Below are 26,299 nucleotides of genomic sequence, written 5' to 3' on the forward strand. Positions count from 1 at the left end.
TCGCGGGCGCTGCCTGACGGCGGGGAGGGGCGGGCGGGCGTCACGCGGTCACGTGCCCCGGCGTGCGCGCGGCCGTCAGCGTCGCGCGCGCCGGGCAGGCGAGGTGGCGGCCATGAGCGGCCTCCTGCTGCGCGCCCTGCGCGCCGCTCTCCCGGTCCCCGCCGCCCTCCCCGCCGTCCGCCGCCTGCGCACCGCCGCGCCGCGCCCCGCCTTCGCCAAGGAGCTCTTCCTGGGGACGCTGCGGAAGGTGAGGGGCCCGCCCCGCCGCTCCGGCTGGGGCCCGCCGCGGCGGCGGCGCCTCAGGGGCGGGCGCGGGCCGCGGCCGCGGGGGCACCCGAGCGGGGTCCCCGGGCGCTGCAGGCGGCACCGGACAGCGGCGGGGCTGTTCCTCCCGCCGCGCTGTCCCGCAGAGGAGCGGGCGGTGCGGCGGAAGCCGGCTGGCCGTGGTTCCGCCGTCCCAGGCGGCACTTAGCAGCGCCGCGGGCCCGGGAAGCGGGTGAGGGGAAGTGCCCCTTACGGCCTGGGGGAGCGGGGAGAGGAGAGCTGTCCTCGTTTCCCCGCCAGCAGCGGAGCGCTGAGCCGTGCTTCGGCCTCGCACCTGCTGCCCGTTACCGGCTGCAGCGAATAGAGAACGTGAGGCATGGCGGCGCAGTCCGCTGAAGGCGATTCTAGTAACAGCTGCTGCTCCCTGTTGCAGTCCAGGCCTGCTCGCTCTCAGGTGTTTCAGTGGGCCTCTCAGCTGAAGCTGGGGTAAATAAATCGACCTGTTTGCACCTGTGCACACGAAATGCATGATGTCATTCTGAACGCTGGAAACAACCAGCGTCTGAAGGACTACTTTAAACCGCAGTCGCCTGTTCTTGCAAGCCTAGCACATTCCCTACAGAAACACACTTGTCTGTTTACATTGGGCTCTGGGCATTGAACAACTGCATTCCACCAAACTTACGTCAGTTTATTGTCTGTTTACTTCAAGGAACAAGATTTTACGTAAACATTTGCTTACAGTTTTTTATAGGAAAGATTGACATTCTTGTTGTGTTTTGAGATGCCACTGGACAAAGAAGTTACGAATTTGAGATACAACACTGTATTAAAACAGTACTTGTTAATCCAAGGTTTGGAGAGATTTATCAGCGGTTACAGGGTTAAATAGATTGAAAGAAGGAATGACTCAAATCCACTGAAATGAGTTGAACAATAAAGTTTCCCAAAACAGACCATGTCAAGTGAAGTGTTATGACAGTGAGCAGACTCCATCACATTAAACCCCTGTTCATATATGCCTTTTTTTTCCCTCTCAAACTTCAACAGTTTTCTGAAAAACTGTAGCATTTACTAGCTCCTGAATTTTTGGAGCTGACATGATTCTTCAGACTATCGTGAGCAGTTTTATTTGGGCAGAAGTAGACTTCTATTTAAAAGGGGAAAGATGATAAAAATTAGAAGCATGCTTCTCATGTAGTCTTTCACTTCTTGTGCTAGTTGCTTGGATTTTTTTATTTATTCAAGCCTGTCAGGTTATACAGCTTCCAGTTTATGGCCAAAATACCAGGTTGATGATAAGGAGCAGTATGGAACTCACTAACCTTTGTACTTGTGACACTAAACAGGTGGAATGTGCTGTGTGTTTCCAAGGGACAGCATTTAGGGGCTAAGCTTTGGAAACATTATAGCAGTAAATTGATTCTGATACAAATTAAAATTAACTAATTTTTTTAAATCCCAAAATGGGATTACATTGAAAAATTCATGGTTGATGAAGGATTTTTGCATCCTCCTAGTTCTTAAAATCTCTTTATTTCTCCCTAATGTTTCTGTTTTTCAGGTAATACCTTCTCATTTGGTTTTTTGTGTGTAGTAAAGTTGAGTCCTGTGGATTTCATCAGAAAGGCTGTTTGTTTCTGAACATTTTCCACAATTCTTAATTTTCACAGTTTTTTTAGAGTCTAGTGTTTGAACGGTATATGTTAATGAATTTTTATTTCAGTTGCATGATTCATGCTTTAAAAAAAAAATAATAAAAAATTGCCTCTTATATTAGGAAGAAGTTTTCCCTTATCCAGAAGTTAGCAATGAAGAACTAGAAGAGATCAACCAGTTTGTAGGACCTGTAGAAAAATTCTTCAGTGAAGAAGGTATAGTTATTAGTTTCTTATTCATACAAGTAATTTAGTGATTACAAAATGATTTAACTATAGCAGTTGAATAAGATTGTTACACTTAAAATATTTAAGTAATTTTATGCATTTATTGCTAGTCATATAGTGCTGATGGTTCTATAGGCATGTTAATTTATGGCCTTTTTGTATGGAGTGTTTGGATGCTGGTGAGAAGACATAAATCTTCAAAACAAAAATATAAATAGAGAAAACAGGAAGTAAAAGAAATCTGCGATAGAGGTAGGATTTGAAATTGTTTTTAGCTTGGTTGAGTAGTACTATTTACCACTTCATACATAGTGAATTTTTTCTGAAACTTTTTAACTGTCTTACTGTACTAAAAGTGGTTTTAACAAAATTAAGCAGAGATACTCATAAATGATGACTCATTGAGAAGCTGTGAAAAATCAAAAGCATTTATGTTTTAGAGTAGTGATTCTGTTTGGGTAAAGTCGTATTAGCCATACGCGTTCCAGATAGGGTTGCAGGGTGTTTCTTCTATTACTGGTGCGATAGATAAGCCAAGTCTAGAACAATTGTAGAAAATTGGTTTTTACAGACAGCAATTTCTGAGACAGTGAAACAGTATTGTCTCAGAATTCCCACTGACAAAGATACTAGGTCTAGACTGCCAAGCACTGCAGGAGTTTGAAGAAGCCTTTGATTATCGCAGATCACAGTTTATGAGATCCGGGTAGTTTTAACGATAAAGTTGTAACGTTGATCACTGACAGTAAATTAAGAATTTATGCAGATTACATCTTTTAATTCTTTGCTCTGTTGGGGAACATCATTTATTGAGTAAAAAAGTTAGTATTTAAGGGAGGAATAAAAAAGTCAAATTATAGAGTCTTAACCGAAGGTGGAAATTGCTCGTCTTTGTTTGAATTCACAGCTATTTCTGTTTAGTTATTCAGGGTAATTTCTGAGTGTGGTAAAAATAGGTTAGGAGAGCAGTCTTAAACAGTTAGAAACTTGATATGATTGGCACTGGGTAAGGAAATTCATCCCAGCAGAGTCATTATGAAGTGTGACAGTGTCTAGACACCACAGATAGGTCTGCATGGGCATGATGGAGGAAGAGGTAAAAAACCACCTTTCTCTCCCCAGAACAGCTGATGGCATACCACAGATAAATATCTCATACTGTGTAGCTAAAAAATTACTGTGGGGAACAAAAAGTCTTTTTAAAATGAGTTTTCATTCTGAATAACTTCTCTTAGAAGAGCATCAGAATATTTAATTGCCTCCCATTATTGTATGTCATAGAGAAGTTACAGCGTCATTTATGTTTCTTTAGGAAAGCACTGTTGCAGAGTTACTTCTTTTTGTGTACTTTTTGGAAGGATGGCTTCTGTTCCTTTTGCTGCAGCTCACAGGCTTCCTGAGCTGCTTAATATGATTCTTGTTTATTTTCAATGTCACAGTACAGAACAGCTCTTATAATCCCCCAAGAATTTGAATTACTCATAAGAACAAGATTTTTTTAATGAACTCATTTGTGTACTTTGTTGTTGTTGTTGTTGTTTTGTTTTTAAATCATGACCTAAACATAGTTCAGATAGAAAATCTTGGAAATACTTCACTTATTCCAGTCAGGGAATCTGCTAACACGCACAAGCACAATCTGTACACATAGAAATGTTTGAGAAAATGAAATAAAATCCAGATTTTTCCCACTCCCGAGTCCTTTTCTTGTATATGTCGTGACTTTACAGCCATAATCAGTATTCTTGGGACCTTCCAGTCGGTTCTATATTTTGACTTTGATGGTGTAATAAGGTGGGCTACTTAAGTGGAGCGTTGTTCTCCAGAAACAGAAATGGGAATTACCCCTGCAATGTGTAGGACTTACCTGTGTGACCATCATCAAAAGGCTAGAAAATCATGGTTTTTCACTTTGCAGGGAGGAGAACTCGTTGGGTGGCAGGCTGCGGCAAACAGCCCCCAACCAACCCAGGGCGTTATTAATCTTACAGAAGCCAGCTTAGGGTTTGAGGCTTCGGCAGCTGCGCAGGGAAGAGAGCAAACAGGACAGTCAGTAAGATCAGACTGAAGCTAGAAAGAGTAATTCATGTGAAGTTTGGGATGAGAAGTATGTCTGTATCTGGTGCAACAAGCACTATGTCTTTTCTCTAGTCTTCTGAAGCATCTTTAGGGCAATTACAGCAGAGAGGGATGTGAAGCTTCAGCAGCCCCTTTTTCTGTAAGTTATTTCAGTTCTTCAGGTCTGGGCTCTCAGACTGATGGCTAGGTTAGAGATCATACTGCTGCTAACTCCTAGCACACAGTGACCTTGGCTCTGATTTGAGAACGCTGCAGTCTCAGAGATTTTCACTTTTCAGTTATAAAACTGTCTGTATTTGTAGTGGACTCTAAGAAGATTGATCAAGATGCAAAAATCCCACCTGAAACTTTAAATGGACTGAAGGACCTGGGTCTCTTTGGCATGCAGATTCCAGAGGAATACGGTGAGTAAATAATCACAAAAGGATAGCCCAGTAGTCTGTATTAAGTAATGCATTTTTGGGTCTTGCAAAATGTGCCTGTACTGTTCTATGTGTAGTCCTTTGACTTGGATGTCTAAATTAGGAGCTGAGGCTTCCTGCCCAGTTAATAAAGAGATGTGGGCACCATGAATGTCTGTTGGCTATGTAGGGAGCTCTGCACACTCTTACCTTGGGCGCCTAAGTTAGATAACTAATTTTAGCTGGTGTAAATTCCTTTTGGCATAGCGTTTTCCTTTTTGTTCTTTTTTTGGATGCAGTAGAGTAGCTTGACATTCTGTGGGACTTGCAGTTCTTGCTGGTGGTTCCTAAAATACTGGGTCCAAACTACGGTGTCGCGTGGAACTGATCTATCAAAGCTGTCACCTGTCATTAGCAGATAGGAATGTGTTTGACCTTACAGAAGTGTAAAAGTACAATGTCTATTTATTAAAAGTATAGCTTTTGTATAAAATCCTTCCTATGCAATACTGAACAAAAAGTTTGTCTTAAAGGACATTATAGTGCCAGTTGAGACCAGAGACATTAGTTCCTCAGTGGATTAACCCTTAAACTTGCAAAGGAGTTTTCAAGAAAATGTTAATCTTATTCTTATGCATAAAATAAAAATTGGGATTGAAACTAATACTTTACATGAAATTTATAAAGAAATGAGATCATTGCATTGTCTATTTTCTATTATAAAAGAAGGAGACTTCAAAGAGAACAACTCAGAGGAAGACAAACTGTGTTTGACCATCTGCAGAAGATAGTTTCAGGGGGGAAGATACCTAATTTTTGAAGAGAATAGTGTGAAAGTATTTTTTTTCAGTGATTACAATAATACTATTTAAAGCTCGAGACATACCTCAGTATTTACTTCGTGTTAAAGTAATACCCTATTTTTCGTAGCATTTTTTGTTACACCTTTTTTCTTTATTGCATTAGGCAACGTAACTAGTGTTGCTGTGCTGCACTAATTTCAATTCTTTAAGTAAAGTGTTTCTATACAAAGCCATTAAAGTATATTGGACAATTTGCGTGTACTGTAACATGATGTGATCTCTTGATTAATTAATCGTTAATTAATGCTTTTGAAATGCATTAGAAATGGTATTAAATGTTTTTCATGGGTATTCAGAAGTAGGCAGGGTGATGTGAGAGTAAGATAGAAAAGAGGTTTGCAAGCTCTTTCAAGTTTTTCTCTTCAGGATAGTGTCTGGGGAGGAGAAAGATCTGGACAGAGCTTAACCCAGATGGGGAGAGAGAGGCATTGAGGAGTTAAGAAATGCATTGGAAGAAGACGGGAGGTTAGTGTCCACTGAAAGGATGTGCTGGAAGCAGAGAGCAAAGGACAGAACTCAAAGCAGAGCATTAGGAAGCATCATGACATTGGAAGTATAACTTACTATTGATTAAATAGAAAAGAGTCTGAAAGGCAATGACTTAGAAATCATACTTTAATAAAATTTTGTTGTTGTTTTGATCTTGTATTGTTTTGAAGTTTGTGAAATAATGCTCTCTCAGCTTCCAGTTTGTAAAAGGTTGCAATCCATTCAGCATACTTGTAGAAAATCATAGTCCTGTTGTCTCGTAAACATGTGTGCTAGATAAAATCCAAAAGATGGAAAGCAATCACCTTACTATAAGCAAGCTACCTTTTCTGCACCATAAATAATATGCTTCTAACGAGGTTATTTCCCGTTTTCTGTAGTTTAGAACTGCTGTATTTTTGTTGGTGGTGCTTGTCATATTTTAAAATTCTTCAGTCACATGCATTCAGTGCTTTGTTCATTGCATGATATTTTTCATAATGATTTGTAATAGTGGCATATTTGCCAGAAGCATTAAAAAGCAGAACATGAATGGGAAAAATGAAGCTCATGTAAATCATGGAATGATGGCACTCTTTAACACTGGCATCCCTGGAATTACTGTGCACATCATCAGTAGTCTCCAAGCTGAATCCTGAGCCCAGCACCTCTCAGAAAGGGGAAAAGAAGTCAGAGTGTGTATAGATAGGTGTGAGAGTTTTAATTCGCGTAAGCATGCTCTGAAGGAGAAGGGTGTAAGAGGCAGTGATGTGAATTAATGGTGTTGGGGAGACTTGTTCTTGCGTTTATTTGGTATACGTAAAATAGTAGGACTGTTGAGACATCTGCTGAAATAAGGTGTTCATTATCCTGACTTACACCACTGTCTCAGAAAATTATTAACCTGGACGAAAGATTATCTTGATTAGATAGAAGTTGTTTATTCAGCAGTAATGTATAAAATACTCTAAATTACGGGGAGCAGGACTTCTAGTCCTGGCGACGTAAAATTCTTCAACTTTAGACTCATAAAGATGCAGCTTTGATTTATCCCACTTCTGTTCTTTTCAAGCTCCTTACAAGTAGTCTCTGTATTTGCAGCAACGGATCACAAAATTCCTCCAAAAAGGATGTGCTGGTGTCAAGTTTGTTTATTAATATATTCACATTTTTTGAACTGTTATATTTTATCCTTCTTTAGTACCAGTTTGGAAGTCTGCTCGGGAACTATTTTGTGTCAGTTTTGTTGTCTAGGTCGTTTTCTGCCCTGCTGCCAGTGAAGCTGGGGACAGCCTGGCTGTCTTTGTGTATCGGTACCAGCCCAGCTCTGTCCTGAGGCTTGTCCAGTGCTGCTCCTTCTGCGGCTTGGTCTGCAGCTGGTCAGCCCTAAAGCTGTATATGGTTAATTGTCTGGCTTTGTAACGTAGCGTGGAAACTTCAGCAAAAAAATTCGTTTTATCCTGTAAGCACAGAAATTCAGACTAGAGCGATTTTTATACCAAATCTTTTACCATTTTCACATACACAGTGTTTTAAACAAGCTCGTTTTCTACCATTTGATGGATTATGCTGTATTTGCTATGTGTGCATGGATGCTTGAACACGAACACATTTGCTTTCTGAATAGAACTAAATTCAGCACAACTCATGCTTATTAAAAATGACTGTTTTCAAAATGCATTCTTCTGGCACAACTGCAACAATGTGGTGCTTATTTGTGGACATATTATATCCAGTCTATACTAAGACACTCTCCAGTTAACGGTGTTATATTCTTGATGTTTCTGTACTTGAAAGGGATTTTTTTGGGGAAGGGGCAAGTTAAATTGTAAGCTCTCTACTTTGAGTAAAATGTAGTGTTTGTTCCAGGTGGTCTGGGTCTGTCAAATACTATGTATGCACGTTTGGGAGAAATAATTTCTTTAGATGGATCTATCGCAGTTACTCTGGCAGCTCATCAAGCTATTGGGCTTAAGGTAATGCTTTTCTTTTACGTCAAGTAGTTATACACAACTTGCATAGAAAAGGTGAGGTGAAGTTTTTTTAAATGTGGAGTGTGAGTGTAACAGATAAGAATTACCGGTGAAGCATAAATCAGGTGGAACATTCTGACGTCAGGTTGGTGGTTCTTGTTCCCAGCACCCTCTGCCAGTGGCTCAGCGTAAGACTCATGCAGCGTGAAGACTGAATATGAAGTACACGAGAAAATTATTAGTCCAGGAAACACTGAGATAATAATTCTTAGAAAAAAATACCTTAAATGATCCCAAGTTTTTTAAATCGAGCAAACTTGATAGAAGTAGCTAGAATAAATATTGAAATAAATAAAATATTAGGGGGGCTAAAATTATGGGGAGGTGGGACAGCCATGCAGAGAATTCAGAAGGGTGCAACTTTCTCTAGCTGAATGAGGCTGCATATTGGGGAGCTTAGAGAAGAAAACTTACCCAAGATCAATGTGCTATAGCAAGCACATGGATTTTAAACTCGTTTTCTGTTTAATACAGCTTTTAGGTATCTACCTTTTAGTGTGTTTTATGGTGGGTGGATGGTAGTAGTCTGAAGCTTGAAATAGCAATAAGTTCGTTATAATGAGAAAAAATTCTTCATGGAATTGAGCAGACAATGCTAATTAAAAATATGGATGTATTCGTCACCTTACTTAAAATTTCACTGTCTGTAGAACAGGGATAGTGAGCTGAGCTGATTGTAAAGCAGTCAGATGAGAAGTGTAGTGCAAGACACAGCTACTGTCACTCTCCTGCTGTGGCCAGTTTGGGTCAATTGGGTTAATCCTAATTTGGTTGAGTAACTGTATGTTAGCTATTTAACCACTGATTACTTAGTTTTATCATGTATTTTTGTATTTTGTTTGTCCTTCATAAGAAACCTGCTGTAAAAAAAAAATACAACAGAGATAATTAAAATAAGTGCACTCCCACAAAAAGTTGCTGAATGCCTATGTAATGAAATAATGTGGAACCTAAGTAAATCATACGTTCTGTTCTCTAGGAGCTTTGAAAATTGCTGCTTTTTGGGTTATTAAAATAAAATTATAGTGATGATCATGAAGATACGACAAATTATAAAGGAAGGACTATCTCAGCCCCTTTCAGAGCAACAATTAAGTGTTCACTTCAGCATAAATACAGTGAAACCTTACCCTAGAAGGCAGTCTTAACAATAAGCCATTTCCTGTGGGCATTTCAACAACTGTGTGATGATAACTGATGTATTTTAATGTCTGATAATGTCCATTGTTTATTAAACTGTCTCTTGATATGCCATAAAATCTGCAAATTAAGCTTCCTGAACTTGGCGAAGCTTGTCAGCTTTATTTCTTTTTACACAAGGTTGATGCTGAAAAGTTTTCTATTAATTCTTTATTTAGGGAATCCTCATTGCTGGCACTGATGAACAGAAAGCAAAGTACCTGCCTAGGCTGGCATCTGGGGAGCACATTGCAGCTTTTTGTCTCACTGAACCCGGAAGGTACTGGTTTTGTAATCATAAAAGCTTCAGAAAGCACCAGAACACCTAAATGACTTTTTTATTATTTTCATCTTCATTGCAGAGGTTGTTTGGTTTATATATCTTTATTATTTGGTGCCTATGGCTTCAGTATATAGGTGGGTTTTGGTTTGTTTTTTTTTTTTTTAAAGGTACATTTCAAATCATGTAATTCATCTTTCCCCAATGTGCTGCTTATGGCAGTTTCCATGAAATCACTAACGGTTGTTGTTCCCATCCCAGGAATTCATCCACTTAATTTCTGGCATTACTGAATATGAATTGAAAGGATACTTTGTGCCGTGTTGGAAATAATGTGCTGTGTCTGTGCTAGGATGCTTTCAGTTCTTCTGCAAAATTATAAAAGCCTGTATTGCAGGAGCTACCAAAAATAATAGGAAGAAATTTTGGTCTTTCCTTCGAGTTTAGAAAAGGCATCTTTGTAGCAGCAACTTCATTTCAAAGATAATGTTATATTTATTATGTTTATTCATTGACTATTGCTAATGTTGCAAATTCTGTTAATGCAGAATAGGTACAGTTTTCTTAAAAACATAGGCTGATGGTTTACTATGTGATTGTAAGGGAAGCTGAAGGACTGAGACTGTTTGAATGTTTGAAGTTTCATCTTGCTTGTCCATACAAAACTATAGTTTGAAACTGTCTTTTCTGAATTCTTGTCTGCTAGAATGACTTGCAATGAGCGTTTGATTTACCTGCTAATTTTCATGTTGCTGTGACATAGATACCTCCCAACCATCAGTGATGGTTTTTATTCAAGAGTCCTAAGCCAGTTTTTGACCTCTAAAAGCTATCCCACTTGCAGGTAGATTTTAAACTAGCACAGATATTTTAACAAAGTGGTTCGTGGAGGGGCCTTGGAAGTAACACACAGGAAAAAAACAGGGGCTGACCGTGCTCTGAAATTCTTCTAACATCTTTATTTAGCCCAGTATTATTTAAAAAGATTGCTAGTCTTAGTAACTTTAACTTCAGTCTTCTTAGAGACCTTAATTCTAGTGCACAGAAGCCATTGTTTTTAGAACTGAATTTTAGAAATCTAACCCTATTAAAATACCAGCTGAGAACTGGCCTTTCCAAGAACTTAACAACTGTCTTCAGCTGAAGGCTGAAGTGAGCTGTTGTGGCATTTTAATTTGTGGAAGAGGAAACTTCTTTCAAGGGGGAGATTATGTGCTTCCTGTTAAATTAGGTAATAAGGTGGTCATTCAAGAGAGGGCATGAACTTTTAATCACAGAACAGAAACTTTTGATTGCTTTGTTGGAATTCACCTGCTGATTTTGCTCCTGTAGAAGGTATTTGATGTGCCCAAGTGCTCATTGATAGAGACTGTCACATATTTATTTTTCATTTGTGTTGAGCCTTTTTTAACTTAGGATATAAAACCGTGAATTTTTGAGGAACAACTTAGACATTTTCAACTTGATTGTGTTTTAGGATGACATATTCATTGTACATTCACATAGCTCAACGTGTAGCTCAAACAGTTGCTTATGTGGCATTCTGAACATTCTGGTCAGGTCATAAGATTGATAACATATAAGTTAACCAGCAGAAGTGTCCCCTCGGGTAACTGAAGTAGAAGTAGATTTCTTTAGAGCTGTTGAATCTACTAAGTTTCCTTGTTAGTTAAGAATTAAAATTTATATACTACTATTTAATACAACTATAAACATTCTTTTTTAAAGGATGGGAAGAAGAAAAAAGATTTGTTTTTTAAAGCATGTTTATTTCTTTAAACATGAATAACTTGCTTGGCTTTTAGTGGAAGTGATGCTGCGTCCATCCAGACAAGAGCAACCCTCAGTGAAGATGGGAAATACTTCTTGCTAAATGGCTCCAAGGTAATCCACTCACAGACTGGAAATACGATGGGTTTTTGTTACAAGTTTGCAGAAAGCATCTTTGTCTTTTGCAGCATTGCGGTCAGTCAGGTTTGCTAAGAGGCTAGCTTGGCAGCTGCGTCAGAATTTTGAGGTTTCCAAGCGAGTGAAGAATGACCATGTCAAAGACAACCCATGTTGTTTTAGGGTCAGAGAGAATAGAAAAGCACACTGTTCGGGGAATAACCTTCACTAAACTCTTGGTAAGAAAGACAGGAGAAGGCACTCTTAAGTTCCTTCTCTGTGTCACCAGCTCATGGTGTTCAGCTTCAGGGAGGGTCGGTTAGTTAGCCCCCTCTGTGACAGCATAGGTAAAAAGAAACCTAAACCCGTGTTTTCCCCTCTCATCATTCTTCATGCCAGATTTTGTAGGTGTATTTGAAAGAAAACTTAAGCAAATTGGAAATAGGGCTGCTTGGAATATTTCTGCTAAAAGAAACAGTGGCAGAATACAATCTTGAAGAAATGTAGAGAGGTACTGGATTCAGCAATATTTGACACGTTGCAGACTCGATCTGTGGTTGTTGATACATTTGTCTGTGACGTGAAGAGACCCAGCCTGTGGAAGAGGCCGTATGTATGTGGCCTGAGGCAGAGAATTTCTCGTCAGAGTTGAAGTTACTTTGGGCAAAGTGGGTCTAGAGTCTGTATTACCCTTGTATCCCTCACGTGCCGTAAGTAGCAGGATGTTCAAGCTTTTGTGAAAATGCACCATGGGTTTTACTTTAATTCAAATCTATATTGCAATCTATTTTATAGTTGGTCTAAGCTTACTATTATGTGGTCAACTTTCCTTGGAAATGTGTTCACAAGAGGCAAAGCTAGTAGCAGGACACTCATTAGAATTTAAAGGGAGGAAGAAACAATTTTTCACCACTCTGTTCTTTGCTGATCCATTATGAAACTCTTACGAACAGTGCTCCCAAAAGCAGAACAAATACATTTCTTATACATCTTTCCTCTCTCCAAACAGGTTTGGATATCAAACGGTGGCCTTGCTAATATTTTCACAGTATTTGCTAGGACAGAGGTTGTTGACAAAGATGGACAACTAAAAGACAAAATTACTGCTTTCATCGTAGAGCGGGATTTTGGTGGAGTCACCCATGGGAAACCTGAGGATAAGTTAGGCATTCGAGGATCCAATAGTAAGAATCACTTAAAATAGTTAACAGAAATTGTTTTAGTATTTTAATGTTTTAATTTGTTTAGATCATCTGAATTCAGAGGCAAATCAGTATCTATTCCATATAACAGTACAACTTTCATGTTTCTTTACCTAGATTTTCCTATGAGTCCTTCCTAATGCAGGGTCTGAAATAAGAAATCCATACTGTGTAATTCTTCTCTGCACATGTGAAGCTTCCCTAACTCTGCAATGAAAGAAATTACTCGGAAGATTCAGTAACCGAGTAGCTTTAATCTAGAAATAAGTTTTCATAGGCTCTTCTTAAGTGTACTGATGATTATATTTTTTTCACCATCTATCATTTGGGCTTCACTGCTCTATCAGTTCCTTAAAATAGAGACAAAACTACAGTTCTCTGTTCATTCGGTGTACATTAATTATATTTTGAATATTTTACACCAGTAATTGATGTCAACTACAGTCTTTTCCCAAATTCTAACTTCTTTGGCAAAGCAATATGTAATTCTGTCATAAACGGTGCATTAGGAAAACTTTACTTCTTGTTACAAAAAGTGTCAATTATGTTCTTGAATGGCTTTTAAATATTTCTACATAATCATTCAACAGCTATTAACTCTGTGTTTCAGCTTGTGAAGTACATTTTGAAAACACAAAAGTGCCTATAGAGAATGTAATTGGAGAAGTAGGAGGAGGATTTAAGGTAAGCAGTAAAAATAACTACTGATGATTTTTAAAAGCCTGAAGGAGACTTTTGTGGGGTTTTTTTCTGTACTGAAGTTTCCTTATTGGTAATACGAACATTGCCAAACTGAATACTGGAGGACAGACTTCTCTTATGTGTACCTTATGTGCTTTGCACTAATTGGTTTCACCGGCACAGTGCTCGAGCCTGCCATAATCTTGGATTTGTGTGTATTTCTTCTCAATACAGTTATAGAGCTGGTGCTGCTATTTGTTTGGCTTTTAAATGTTTTTCATGGGATACTGTTCTCTTCAGAAAAGGGAGCAACTTTTTCAACAGAACTTCTGAATTGAATCAGGGAAATGTCTTCTGCTGTTTTCTCCAGCCAGAATTGTGGACTATGTAGAAAAAGGGAGGGAAAGAAATGAGTGTAACAGGAAATGGTTCGAGGAAAGTCCAGACGCTATCTAAGGTCCCATGGTTGTCGGATGATTTTCCAGGGTTAGATTATAGCACAGAACAATGGCGGGAGGAGTACACTGAAAGGCTGCCTCCGGCATTGGCTTCTCTTTGTCGCATCAGAGAAGTGTGACACCAGTAAAGAGAACCCTTCTCAGTTTTCTTACTCCTGCTGTAGCAGCCAAGTCCAGACCTAAATGCTAAACAAAACAATTTTCTTTAATGTAGTAAACAGATCAAAAGATTATCTTTATGATTTCTTCTTCAGCTAATTATCACAAATTAAAATGTAGGAACAAGGACTTCTTGCTGAATTTCTTAACAGTCTTTGAACTGAGTCACCCATGTTTCTCTTGTTAAGAAATAATACTAGATTTCAGAATCTATTTTTGCACATTATTGATCTGTATTTCATTTCTACACCTTTCATTCTCATTCCCTTTTCTTGTATGTTGCTGAAAGGTATCTGAAGCAGGAAAGCATCCATTGCAGGTCTGCTGCAGAGAAGATTTTTATATTTGGCTGTTGTGTACACACATTAAGCAATACTCCGTTTTTCTTCTTTGTCTGTTTGATAAACTTCAGCAATGCTGTCTAGTTTGAATGTTGTTTGTCTAGTTGCAGATAAATACATCTTTATCTACATTTTACCTTAATGTAGTTTGAATAGAGGATTACTTCCAGCTCACTGGATCGTCAGTGTCTGAAAACTGTATCAAATATGAAATTGGATGTAGTAGGTCACCTTAAAAGCCTATTTTTGAAGAATTATTGCTGGGATGCTGAATGCTGTATTGACCAATATGAGGGCAGGTGTCACAAGACAGGAGGTGTTTTCCAGTGACGAATGAAATCCAGGAAAGCACTGAAACGTGAAGTGAGATAGCAGTAACCGTCGCAGCCTAAGGACAAGTTTTGTGGCAACTACATCTGTGCCTAAAAAACATTCATTTTCTTCACAGGTTGCCATGAATATCCTAAACAGTGGAAGATTTAGCATGGGCAGTGCATCTGCTGGAATGATTAAAAAATTGATAGGTGGGTGAATTAGGTGTTCTGGATTGCTGGGTGCCATGCAAAAAAACCCTGATCTGCATAAGGTATATAATGCAGTTAATTCAAAATAGTAACAACGTGAGTCTTGATCATAACAACATCATTATATTGTCAGTCATAACATGCTTTGACTTCTTTAAAACACTAAAATAATTTTTATTTAAAATTTTTATTAAAAGCCTGTAAAACACTGAAGTTTTTTCATTTCATATAGTGGAAAATTATTGCCTCAGTCAAATTTTTCTCTCAGTAAGAATATTTTACCTCAGAATAACCTATATACTATTGCTTTTGGAAGGTATAATCTCCCTTAAAACTTCCAACTTGACTAACTGGCTCAAGGCTTACACACAGTAGTAAGTAATAAAATTGCTTTCTACCAGTAGTTACCCAAAATAGTAACAGAAATCCCTCTAAAGTAATTAATTAGCACTAAAATGTGCCCTCTCTAAGAGTACAGGTTCACGCCTCAGATTCTTGTTTAAAAGCCTTGGCACACTGTTCCCAGACTGGATCCACACCATCATTTTGAGTGTGTTCTTCACACACTACTGCTTCTGAAGCAGCGAGGGCTTTACTATGTATAGGTTGCGGTGTCAGAATCAGGCGATAGAAAGACACTATCAGCAGGGATAGTCTTGTCACAGTTACAGTTCTGCTGTTTTGATTTTTTTTTTTTTTTTTAAAGAAATGACAGCAGAGTATGCTTGTACCAGGAAACAATTCAATAAGAGACTGAGCGAATTTGGATTAATTCAGGTAATAAAAACCGAAAAACCTAAATCTCTGTGCTTTGTATTGACTAAGTGCAAGGACATAGATTATGTTGGGGTTTTTTTGGCTGTACTGGTGTGAAGAAATTGCTAGAGGTATTAAATTTGTGTAAACTTAGTGCAGACTTCTGTACACTGGTTTTTTTAAATGTCTAGAATGATAAATGTAATTAATAAAGACTTTTAAAAAAATTTTCATTATTGTTTTGCAGCAGTACTTTTTATTAATTAGTATTTGATAACATGTTAAACATACGAAAATGCAGTTGTGGTCTTAAGTTTCAGGCTTGACGGTGGGATTTTGCATCTGAATTACTGTATGATTCCTCGCATTGCTGTTTGACAGGAGAAGTTTTGTTTTATGGCTGTGAAAGCGTATGTAATGGAGAGTATGGCTTACCTCACTGCAGGAATGATGGACAGGCCAGGCTTTCCAGACTGCTCTGTGGAGGCAGCCATGGTCAAGGTAATGAATTTTATTGAAACACTTGCCTACAGCTTTAAGCTAATGAAGGCTAACACCTCTCCTGTTTTGCAGTCTACATTCCAGATTGCTGAGAGGCTCAGGTATTACATTTAGACACATGATACAAAAACCTCAGCTAGATGGAAAAAATAGACATTCCTGTTTTCTCTGATTTACCACGTGCTATTGGTTCCCTCAGATTCAGGCTTTTGTCACCATATGAAATAAAAACAACATACAACAGGTTTGGAATATCATGGTCCTCTTGAATTGTGTTTCATGTGGCCTCACGTGGTAGCAAGAGTAAAAAGACACTCAGTCATAATCCCAGCTGCAGGCTTGGCTCAGGCGCTTCTGTCCTGGCTGTAACTCAGAAGTGGTTGCAAAATACATCTGGAGAAAGAGTCAGGCCCCCTCTGCTGGAGTGTGGCTGTTGAAGGCGTGTCTGCAGTCGGGCTGGCTGCTGCTGGCTGGCAGGCACCCTTGAGGAGGACTCACAGATGTCCAGCCCGTTGATGGTCCCTTATGGTGTGGTCACTTCAAAAGAACTCGTGTTCGGGGGAATCTGGGCAGACGTGAAGGGCTCCAGCCAACCAGTTACGGCTGTCCGTTCAGTTTGCGGCTGTCACTCTCCCAGGAATATTTCCTTACCGAGAAGTTTTTGTGGATTGCAAGGAAACCATTTCAATTTGACCAAAGTATACACCCTGAGCCATAAGGGTACTATTTCAGGCAGCCTTTAAACAGGGCTATTGTAACAGCAGTACAAAATATTACAGCAATGTCATGTAGATATAATAACGGAGCAATGTTTCTGCATTTACTCTGTAGCATGGTGATTAAAATACTTTTCAATGGCAGGTGTTCAGTTCTGAAGGTGCATGGGCTTGCGTAAGCGAAGCACTGCAAATTCTTGGAGGCCTTGGCTATATGAAAGATTACCCCTATGAGCGCTATCTCAGAGATGCTAGGATACTTCTGATTTTTGAGGCAAGTATGAATATACTGTTTTTACTGTAAACTGAAATTCACACTCTCACATTCTGTAAACCGGAGCTGAAAGCCGAGTATTCAGTTGAGCAGGCCTTCACTCACTCAGTTGCAAAGTCTGTAATAGAGGAAGGCTGAAGAACTAATCTTGTTTTCTTTGGAGATACGGATAGTACTTTCCTATAATAAAATAAGATGTGATGGCTTTTATAGACTAACCACAAAGTGTGAGTTACAGTAGGAAGCTTTGCCTCTGGAAGGAACAAACTGGTCACGTATATACATGGTAGTATATGTACTGTTATAGATATATATACCGGTAGTGAATATACAGTTTCTTCTTTAAATATTTAGAAACTTTCTGGATGTTTTTAACAAAATACGCCTCTGTTTTAAATACACCGTCATGAGAAAAAGCAGTCCCAGTTCATGGGGGTTTGTTGTTGTTTTGAACAGACTAAAGGATTCTAAATTAGCATAAAAGCCTTAAACTCTTTCAGTTGACAAAAGTAACTCCTCGGTTCATGCGCAGTAAGTAGTTGTAATTGCACATGCTGACTCATGATGAAATCAGAGTACTATGTCTGCCTAAGCAAGAGCCTTATGAAAGTGAAGTTGGCCATCTTGCTTTGTATCAAGCATATTTTGAAACCTTTTTGCTGCTTTTAGTCTCATGTATCTGTACTAATATAAGGGATAGGATTTGGTAAGAAGTATGGGCAAAATTTTAATTTTTAAACAGATTTCTCCAATAGGATTTTCTTTTTTTTTTTTTTGTGGCTAAGCTGCTCTGTTGTATCTAGACTTGAGTAACCTTTCCTCTTGTGTGCTTCTCACAAGTGAAGTAGGGAAACTCACAAAAGATAAGTTTAGAAGTTTAATTAACTTACTGATGTGCATTTATTTTAAAACAAAAATGTTGGCTGTGAAATGTATTCTGTTTCCAAGCCGGATTATCAATGACTATTCATCTGTACATCTGAGTGAGACTTCCAGACTTGATTTTTCTTGGTGGGCCATTTAGAAGTGATCGTTTACCTCCTGCTGTCAGGACAGCAAAGATCTCAACTGCAAATTAATGCAAGCAAGAATTTTCAAACTGCAGTTCAGTGCATAGCAGTCACGTAGCTGCTCTTGCAAATACACGTGTGTTTATCTTGTGTAAGTAGGAAGAGTCAATTCCAATGTTGATTGAAAAGCAAAACCAGCCAACCTATAAGGTCATCCTCCTACATCCTGTGGAGTTTGATGTTTATGAATCTCACAGACAGTCTGAACAGTAAAAGCAAAACCAGATGTAAGGAGCACTTCCTAGACTGGTTGAAGCAGAGATGACCGTTCATATCGGACAGGTTATAGGAAGTCTTGTTTAAAAAAACCAAAACACCACACCACTGGAATTCCTGTAATCCAGCTCATTTTTCTCACTGATCCCAACGGCCGTAAAAGTTACTCTTCTGCTAGAACAAGGAGGTTGCGCTTACCTCGCTGTTTATCTTAGCCTGCTTTGAAGGGACCTGCAAGCAGATCAGATACACGCAGTTTGCTGCAGCCAAGGACAGAATTCTAAAGACTGTTCCTTGTTGTCCAGGATCTGTTTCTGTTGGCCAGCACCAACAGTAGGTAGGCTGTGCTGTGCATGTGCCCCTCCAAAACTTCCTGCTTAGTCTTAGTAACCGGTGAATACCACTTCTTCTTTGAACTGTAGCCTCTTCGTCACTTGGCCTGTCACCGGGTCGTTACAGTTTTGAGACTGATCTAATACTCAGGGTGCTTTTCATTTGTGACCAGCCTTCTATGTTTTGATCTTTATTCTTCAGCCATCTATATTAAAACAATCATATAATGGATTCCCAGACATCAATTGTATACTATCATCTTAATTTCTCAGTCTGCATTTGCTTTCCAAACAGGCACGTTGAGCGGTTTTACAACTATTTAAATGTTCCTTTACCGGAACAATGCAGAACTTATTTTTTACTCAAAATGCATTTAGTCTGGTTTCTTTTTCATTGTGATACACGTGTATGTTTAATAACGAGAGGCTCACCTTCTTCACAGCTAAATGAAATCAGACTTTATAATTGAGATAAAGCAAAAGATAGCAAACATTTATGGATGGATGAAGAGTAACCTTTTAACACCAGAACAATAGAAAGGGAAGACTGGCAAAGCAGACCTGCTTGGAAAACATTCATTTGTAAACTTTATAGTTAACTGTAAACTTTATAGTTAACTGAAGAACCTGTCTTCAAAATTATACATATACTTTAAGAAAACGTAATTAAGAGAGTGTTTAGTCTTCGTTGCTTGCTTCCAGCATCCCTGACCCTCTGCAGCCATATGTCCTCTGCCTCCCCAGCTTCTGTTCCCGCTTCAGGCAAACTCACCGGGGCGTGCAGTTTCTGCATACGTGTGTTTTCCTTACAAGCAGTGATCATCTTTTGTCTTACAGAGAGCTCTCAGAAGAATTTTATCTTACGAGTCCAAATGCGTTTTAGAACATTTCAAGGAAAGGCACAGCACATAAGTTATTTAGACATTCAAAGCAGTTTTAGGAAAAAAATGTATATAAAATAGGGGCACAGCATATCTAGATTTTTGAAATACTAAAAAATACTTTGTACTTGATAGTGACTTCACTTTGTTATGTTTTTTACAGGGAACAAATGAAATTCTGCGACTGTATATTGCTTTGACGGGTATGCAATACGCAGGCAAAATCTTAACTGACAAAATTAAGTATGTTCTTATTTATTTTTAATAGTTTTTAATAAAGTAAACAGAATCTGATAACTGTTTAACTATATATAGATAAGCGGGGAAACTGTAGGAAAAAAAATGCAGTATTTCTGAATGTATTATCTTGTCTAAAAGGCAGTTCAATGTTATAGGAGTCTTTTTTTTTTTTTTTAATTGGATGTTTTATGTATTTAGGAATCTTGGACTTATTTTATCTTATCATATAATTCCAGCTTGTGTAAAATTCTTCCTTAAAAGACCAGTAATTAAAATCTTATAACGTAAGATTTTATAACAAAGTTTTATTGGTAAGATAGCTGTATCACACATACTGAGTGTGTATACTGGTCTCTGGAATTTATTGTATTTTTGAGCGGAACTGAGTAGGAACCATGTTGTATACTTTTAAGGCCATGTAATTGTTCTCCAGACTTCATAGTAAAATGGATCAAAAGACTTGATGATTCGTAGACAAACTGCAGGTGTTTCGGTAATGCATTTACAATTTCAACGGGTTTATCTGAACCTCCTGAAACTTCCCTTGCAAACCAGGAAATGGCCTTTAACAGCTGTTGTTTGCCCAACATTTTAGAGAAATCAAGAAAGGAAATGTGGGCGTGGCACTGGGGGAGTTTCTAAGCAAATTACGGGACACGATGGGCAGAAAAGTGGATTATGGGCTAGTTGGTGATCATGGAGTGGTGCATCCCAGCCTGCAGGTAAGGGGAAGGGGGACACAGTGCTCTTTGATCGGATCCAGAGACTGGTCTTTTGTATTTGATCCCCTTCACTGCTCGTCACAACTTTATATCCCGTTTATGCGAAACAAAGTTTGTGCTTAGGAACAGTGAGATTTACAAACTTAAACACGTGTTTATACCATTTCAGGGGTAAGGACTTAGTTATGGATACCATATGGGTACACATCAAGGTAAAATGAAGACTGCTCTAAGTATGTATTTATACCAAATCCAGGTTTATATCCATTTTAGTAATTTATATAAATTGAGCCTTCACAGTACTAAAGTCTTCATTTGTAACGGTCTGTTGCTGCCCTTCATAATAAGCTCAGTTACAAAACACTATTTTTTCCCATTGAATAGTAACATGGTTTTAGGTAGGAATTTCTGTGAAGTATATATATATATACAGACTTGCTTAATCCCTTAGTAGATCATTTTTATGACCAAAGATGAATGTTCTGTTCATAGAAAAAAGGTAAGGTATGGTTTTCCTATGATGTTTCGTTAGCAATCTGAAAAACCGTAACAAAATGATTTTCACTGTTCTGTCAGTATCCCTGTCCTCCAGGTCGGGTATTTCAGGCACACAGGTAAGAGGATTTGTGAGGATTTGCTACTACTGTTCGGTTCGCAGAAGGAAGCTTAACAATGTGGCACCTCCTCTGGGTAAATAGGCTGTGTTCTGTGGTGCCCCAGAGCACATGGGTGGATTGTTTTAACTACAGCAGTTCTGACCTAGCTGACACGCTAGATTCAAATTTGCTGTAAATAGCTTCGAACCCACTCACTTGCATTCACAGTACAAGAATCAGCATCATGAATTAGTTGCATTTATGAATTAATAAAAGCCAAATATGACACTGGAAGTTTTCTTCCTACTTAGTACCAGAATTTGAGCCTGTTGGTGAATTCACACAGTAGGAGCAGATAATCTTGATTTTCAGGGTTTTCATAACCTGCAGCACTTAGAATAAGAATTAGGCTTGCTGTGCAGACCTAAACATTGCATAAGAATTTTTGAAACTATTGCTTGCATAAGCATAAAGACTACACTGAAAAGTTACCAGAAGTAAAATGTAGAAAATTTTAATGCATATTTTATTGAGAAGGAATAGTGCCTATCTGGCTTTCAGCAGCAAACCGGATGAATGTTAAAAAAACAGTTCTCGCCGAGAGAAAAATCTAGTAGTAGTTGGGCTTCAGGATACCAGGGCTGTATCTCGGCAGTGATTTTCCCCTTGGAAAAGAATCAACATTTTATAATCCCATTCTTTTTAGGTAAATAAGCAAACTCTCTCTCCTTTTTAGTTGGTAAGAAAAAGATATAAAATGGTGAAAGGTCATCTTAACAGGGAAGTCTGGTCAGTAACTAGAAGTTGATAATAAGCACTGTATTTAGCAGAAACTTGAACTGCCGTTTTTTTAGAGAGGGAAAGTTTGTTCTTGGGGAGCGGCACGCATCTTGGGGCTTACATCGTTATTTTCTTCAATAGAATTGCGTGTTGGTTGTTCAGCTTGAGTGTACATTGTTCCTTCATTTTGATCACTCAGAACTGATTCTAGACCTCTTAATAGTGCTCTGCTAAACTTCAGTCTTGGCTAATTAAAAAAGGAAAACTACTTTTGTGCTCTAGTTCAGAATTCTAATTTGTGTCTTGGCTACTAAACCCATCAGAAATCCTGGCCTCATGCAGCCAGACCACGGAAGCCCAGGACTGCGCGGGCAGAGCGACTACTTTCTCATGCAGAAGGTCGTGGCGCCCAGGACTCTGGTTTAGTGGCTGGGCAGCACGGGAGTAGCTCATAGTTCCCCATAGGTGCTTCCCTATAATGTCCTTGTTGTTTAGCTACGGGTCCTGTTTTAAGGGAGCGGGGGTGTGCTTGTTTTTTCCCTTAGAAGACTACTCAAATTGTTGTATTTTGTGTTTTATTTTATAGGAAAGTGGCCAGAAACTTGAAGAAAACATCTATTATTTTGGAACTACAGTGAGAGGCCTGCTAAGTAGGTTTGGCAAGGTAACTATTATTTTTTGTGTTATCTTAATTATTGAAGAGTTTATCCTCAACCAAATGGGCCTCGCTAGAATCTGGAATGGACTGTGTGTGTGGCAAGAGCCAGGACTTCCTTTACACAAGACATTTGCATTGAATATAAGAAAATACACTGAAATTCTATACTTCAGGTAATGGACAACTTTTGTTTAAAAAAAACCCAAAAACACAACAACAACAAAAAAACCCAGCCAGCTCGGTGATTTAGTTGTTTTCTTCTACCTCTGTAAGAACAAATCCTGCCTGCTCCAGTGACTACTTTAAGTACTTGCTGTGAGTAGGCACCGGAACCCATTTCCCTGTTCCCCAACGAAGAGCTGTACCAGCAGTTTTGGAAGGAATGCTAGTCATCCATCTTGTACAGCAAATGGGTCCATAATTATGCCATGCAAAGTGGTGTAGTTAAAATAGGAGAGACTGAAGTTAGAATACCCTGGCTTTACAATTTTGTGCCAGTTAATCTGCTGTGTTCTGAGAATGCTTATCAGCCAAGGCCCTGCCACATTCCACCTTAACTAATACATCTTTTGAACAGGCTTACTGTAGTTGGTACTTTAATTTCAGCATTTTGGCATTTACTGACGTGATTTCAAGACGCAGCAATTTTAATGTTGGCTGCAGCCAGAACGACTGTTAAAAGGTCAAACATAGTTAATCCAAAACTGTTAAAAGGCGGAGCATAGTTTATCCAAAACTTATCCCAAACTGACTTAGGGTAGAAATTCTATGTAACAACTTACCTGTCTGTGCTAAATAAGTATGAACCTAAAAACACAGTATGAAAAAAATGTTTGGTTGAAGTTTTAAATGGATGAGCTACAAGCTAATAATCATTTTTACTCTTCTAGACAATAGTGGATGAGCAGTTGGTTCTGAAGAGAGTGGCAGATATAGTTATTAATTTATATGCAATGACAGCAGCTGTTTCCAGAGCTAGCCGCTCTATCAGTATCGGTCTGAGAAACCACGACCATGAAGTAAGTGTACTCTAATACCAGTCATAGCCATTTAATGTCTGTGCTCCCTGGATCAGGTAGTTTCACAACCAGTATTTATTACCATTCTGCCTCACTGTTTTGTAATAAAGAGGCACTATCCAGCCTCAGACTTCTCCTTGAAATGTTACAGCCTACGTACATTTTACAAGGCTCTAACCAGATGCTTTTGTCTCGACGAGCTGACTTTGCCCCTCAGCTCCGAAATGTGCACGAGCATGATGCTGACCTAAGAGAGTGCTCTAAACCAGCAGGCATTGCATGCTAATGTCTCAGACTTTGCAAAACCTCAATGACAAATAGCTTTCATTACACTTAAAAGTACACTCTACATTTGTTAAGAATTTGTATCGATCACAGCAGACTCTCCCGTAAAACCGACAGCGCACTGGAATGTTTCTAAACGGATTGGTGCAAGAGTGCAGTAACCACACCAATTGCCTCTCCAGTGCTCTGAACACACGAGTTGCATGCTATCAAAGTATTTACAATATTTTAACACATACATACACGTTTATGAATGAATTACAAATGTGCATGTTCTCTTACACCTGCTAATACCATGCAGTTCTTCCCAAACTCTTTCCATGTAATCATTAATAAATAGTAACGTGTAGTAACAACAGTATTTTATCAATAAATTTATTGACAGTAAAGTGAGTGTTTGACACCCGGGTGATTGTATAGGAGCTCATACGAAGTTTCATGGTAATGGTTGTGCTACAGGACAAGTAAATTTGCTACAGTTCAGTGCTAGACAAATCCAGACTGATTAACCTTTGTCTTCACTGGCCCCGAGGCTTCAGATTTGGTGTGTGTAAGCCCCCTCTGGGTTTATTACCAAAAACGTCTTCTAGTCAGTTCTGAGTGAAGGGGTCATCCCCCCTCTGCCGCTCAGTAGCTGTGGGGAAAAAATAACAACTAAGCTTGCAACATACATGACTAGCTTGCAGGGCTCCATTTTATCAAGAGACAAAACTAGACCTTCAGAAATTTAAATTACTGTATTTTTACTACATTGGTTTGTTTATGAAATTCTTTTACTGGTTTTTAACTGAGTTTTACTATTTTCTCAGGTGCTTCTTACAAATATCTTCTGCACAGAAGCATATTTCAAGAATAATTATGCCATAGCTCAATTACAAAAATGTAAGTTTGATAAAATAAAAGGATTTTTTGTACTCTTACAGCTTTCACAGACTCCAGACAAAAGTAGGTGTTTGACCAACAGAATAGTTTTGCTCTGCCTTTAATTAGGATGAGGAACAGAACTGGTACCAGGTGACTATAAAGAGTCTCTTCAGTTAAGAGAGAAAACAAACTACAGTGATTCTTTTTTTCCAGCTGTGGGGAGGAACATGAAATCTGTCAGAAGCAAATACTCCTGTCAAGAAAATACGAGATAACCAGACAGGTCAAATACCTAATCGTTAAGTACTGACCAGTTAGGCATTTGGTCTGTGAAACTCAGTCTCGAATAATCAGTCTTTTTTAGAAGAAATGTTAAATTATTTCCTGGCACTGGAGTTTAGATACTTGCATTTGTATCCTAAAATCCTTTTCAAAAGAAATTTAGAAAGCTCTTTACAGTACTTCAGCTAACTTTCCTGCTGTTTCTCCACAGATGCAGATGAAAATCTGGATGACTGTATTAAAAAAGCTGCAAAGCAGGTACTGGAAAAGAGAGCCTATATCTGTTCTCATCCACTGGACAGGACATTCTAATTACTTCCCTGACAGCAAATACTGGTGAATGTAAAACAGTGACTAATTTTCTGCAGTTCAAGTATTTGACACCTTAAAAACAATTTCATGAGTTTACCAAATGTAATTAGCTGTAACTGTGTAAAATAAAACTTCTAAACACAACTTCATATAAAAAGGAGAAATAAAGAAATTCTACTTGTATCTCAAGTTTTCTCTTACTCGATGTTTGTCTGTCTGTTTCCCTTGGAGCTAAATACAGACCGTTGAGGTTCGGACAGAGATGTGTTTTCCCAGGGAAGGGATTGGGTGTGTCTGGTAAGTACCTTTAAACTCAAATCAGCTACGTACCTACCTGTAGAGAAGCACGGAAAGACTTGTAGAATCAGAACAATGTCGTTTGGAAGGCACCTCTGGAGGTCATCTTGTCCAACACACTGCAGACAGCAGTGCCAGCTACAGTCATCATTGCCTTGTCCAGGCCAGTTTTGAGTATCTCCACAGATGGGCTTTCTCTCTGAGCTCCCATTTACAAGTTTTCCCTTGTATTTAATCAGAACTTCTCCATGCTCTGTTCTTGGCCTTGGTCTTAAGCCTCACACTGGCTTTGGTTTGTTCTGGTTTTTAACAACAATAAATGGGGGGTTTTATTTAAATATAAGTAATTTCTGTTAAAAAAACTCACAAGACAATAGATTCTTCCTGAGCATTATTCAGACTTGATGACAGTTTACACATTTCCCCCCCACACACCCTCTTGCTAACCCCCAAACGTAATTTAGCTACCCCTTAACTATCCCTGCAAGGTCAGTTCTATCCAGGACACATTTCAACAGCGTCCCCGTACTTGCCTTTGGGAGTTGTTTGCTGGCCAGATTAGGAAGGTATACGTTACCAATTATCTGCCCTTCATGGAGTGCTTTCTGTTACCAAGTTACCTGTCCGCAGAATAACTTTGCTCTAGCGTATCGTTCTGGAGAGAGTCTTCCTGTTGTGTGAGGATGGTGGTGTGTCCTCCTGCTCTTGCAGATTGTTCTCTCTTGTGAGCAAATCAATGTTTATAGCAAAGTAACCTGGAATGAAAAAGATCAAGCTGTACCTTTGTCTACCA

General features: G+C 38.9%; 1 protein-coding gene across 1 annotated transcript; it reads left to right on the plus strand.

The window, feature by feature from the left end:
- Positions 1 to 58: 58 nt before the first annotated feature.
- Positions 59 to 25,409, plus strand: ACAD9 (acyl-CoA dehydrogenase family member 9). The gene is made up of 18 exons (XM_072876086.1): positions 59 to 247; positions 2,045 to 2,138; positions 4,532 to 4,633; positions 7,831 to 7,937; positions 9,353 to 9,453; positions 11,259 to 11,337; positions 12,350 to 12,524; positions 13,153 to 13,226; positions 14,630 to 14,705; positions 15,412 to 15,482; positions 15,843 to 15,962; positions 16,824 to 16,952; positions 19,615 to 19,694; positions 20,287 to 20,413; positions 22,376 to 22,453; positions 23,338 to 23,466; positions 24,561 to 24,633; positions 25,109 to 25,409. Exons 1-18 carry the CDS (start codon positions 113 to 115, stop codon positions 25,207 to 25,209), a joined length of 1,851 nt encoding a protein of 616 aa, XP_072732187.1. The 5' UTR covers positions 59 to 112; the 3' UTR covers positions 25,210 to 25,409.
- The last annotated feature ends 890 nt before the right edge of the window (positions 25,410 to 26,299 follow it).

This window comes from Ciconia boyciana, chromosome 11 (genome assembly GCF_034638445.1).
Source record: "Ciconia boyciana chromosome 11, ASM3463844v1, whole genome shotgun sequence".
Classification (NCBI taxonomy): Eukaryota; Metazoa; Chordata; class Aves; order Ciconiiformes; family Ciconiidae; genus Ciconia; species Ciconia boyciana.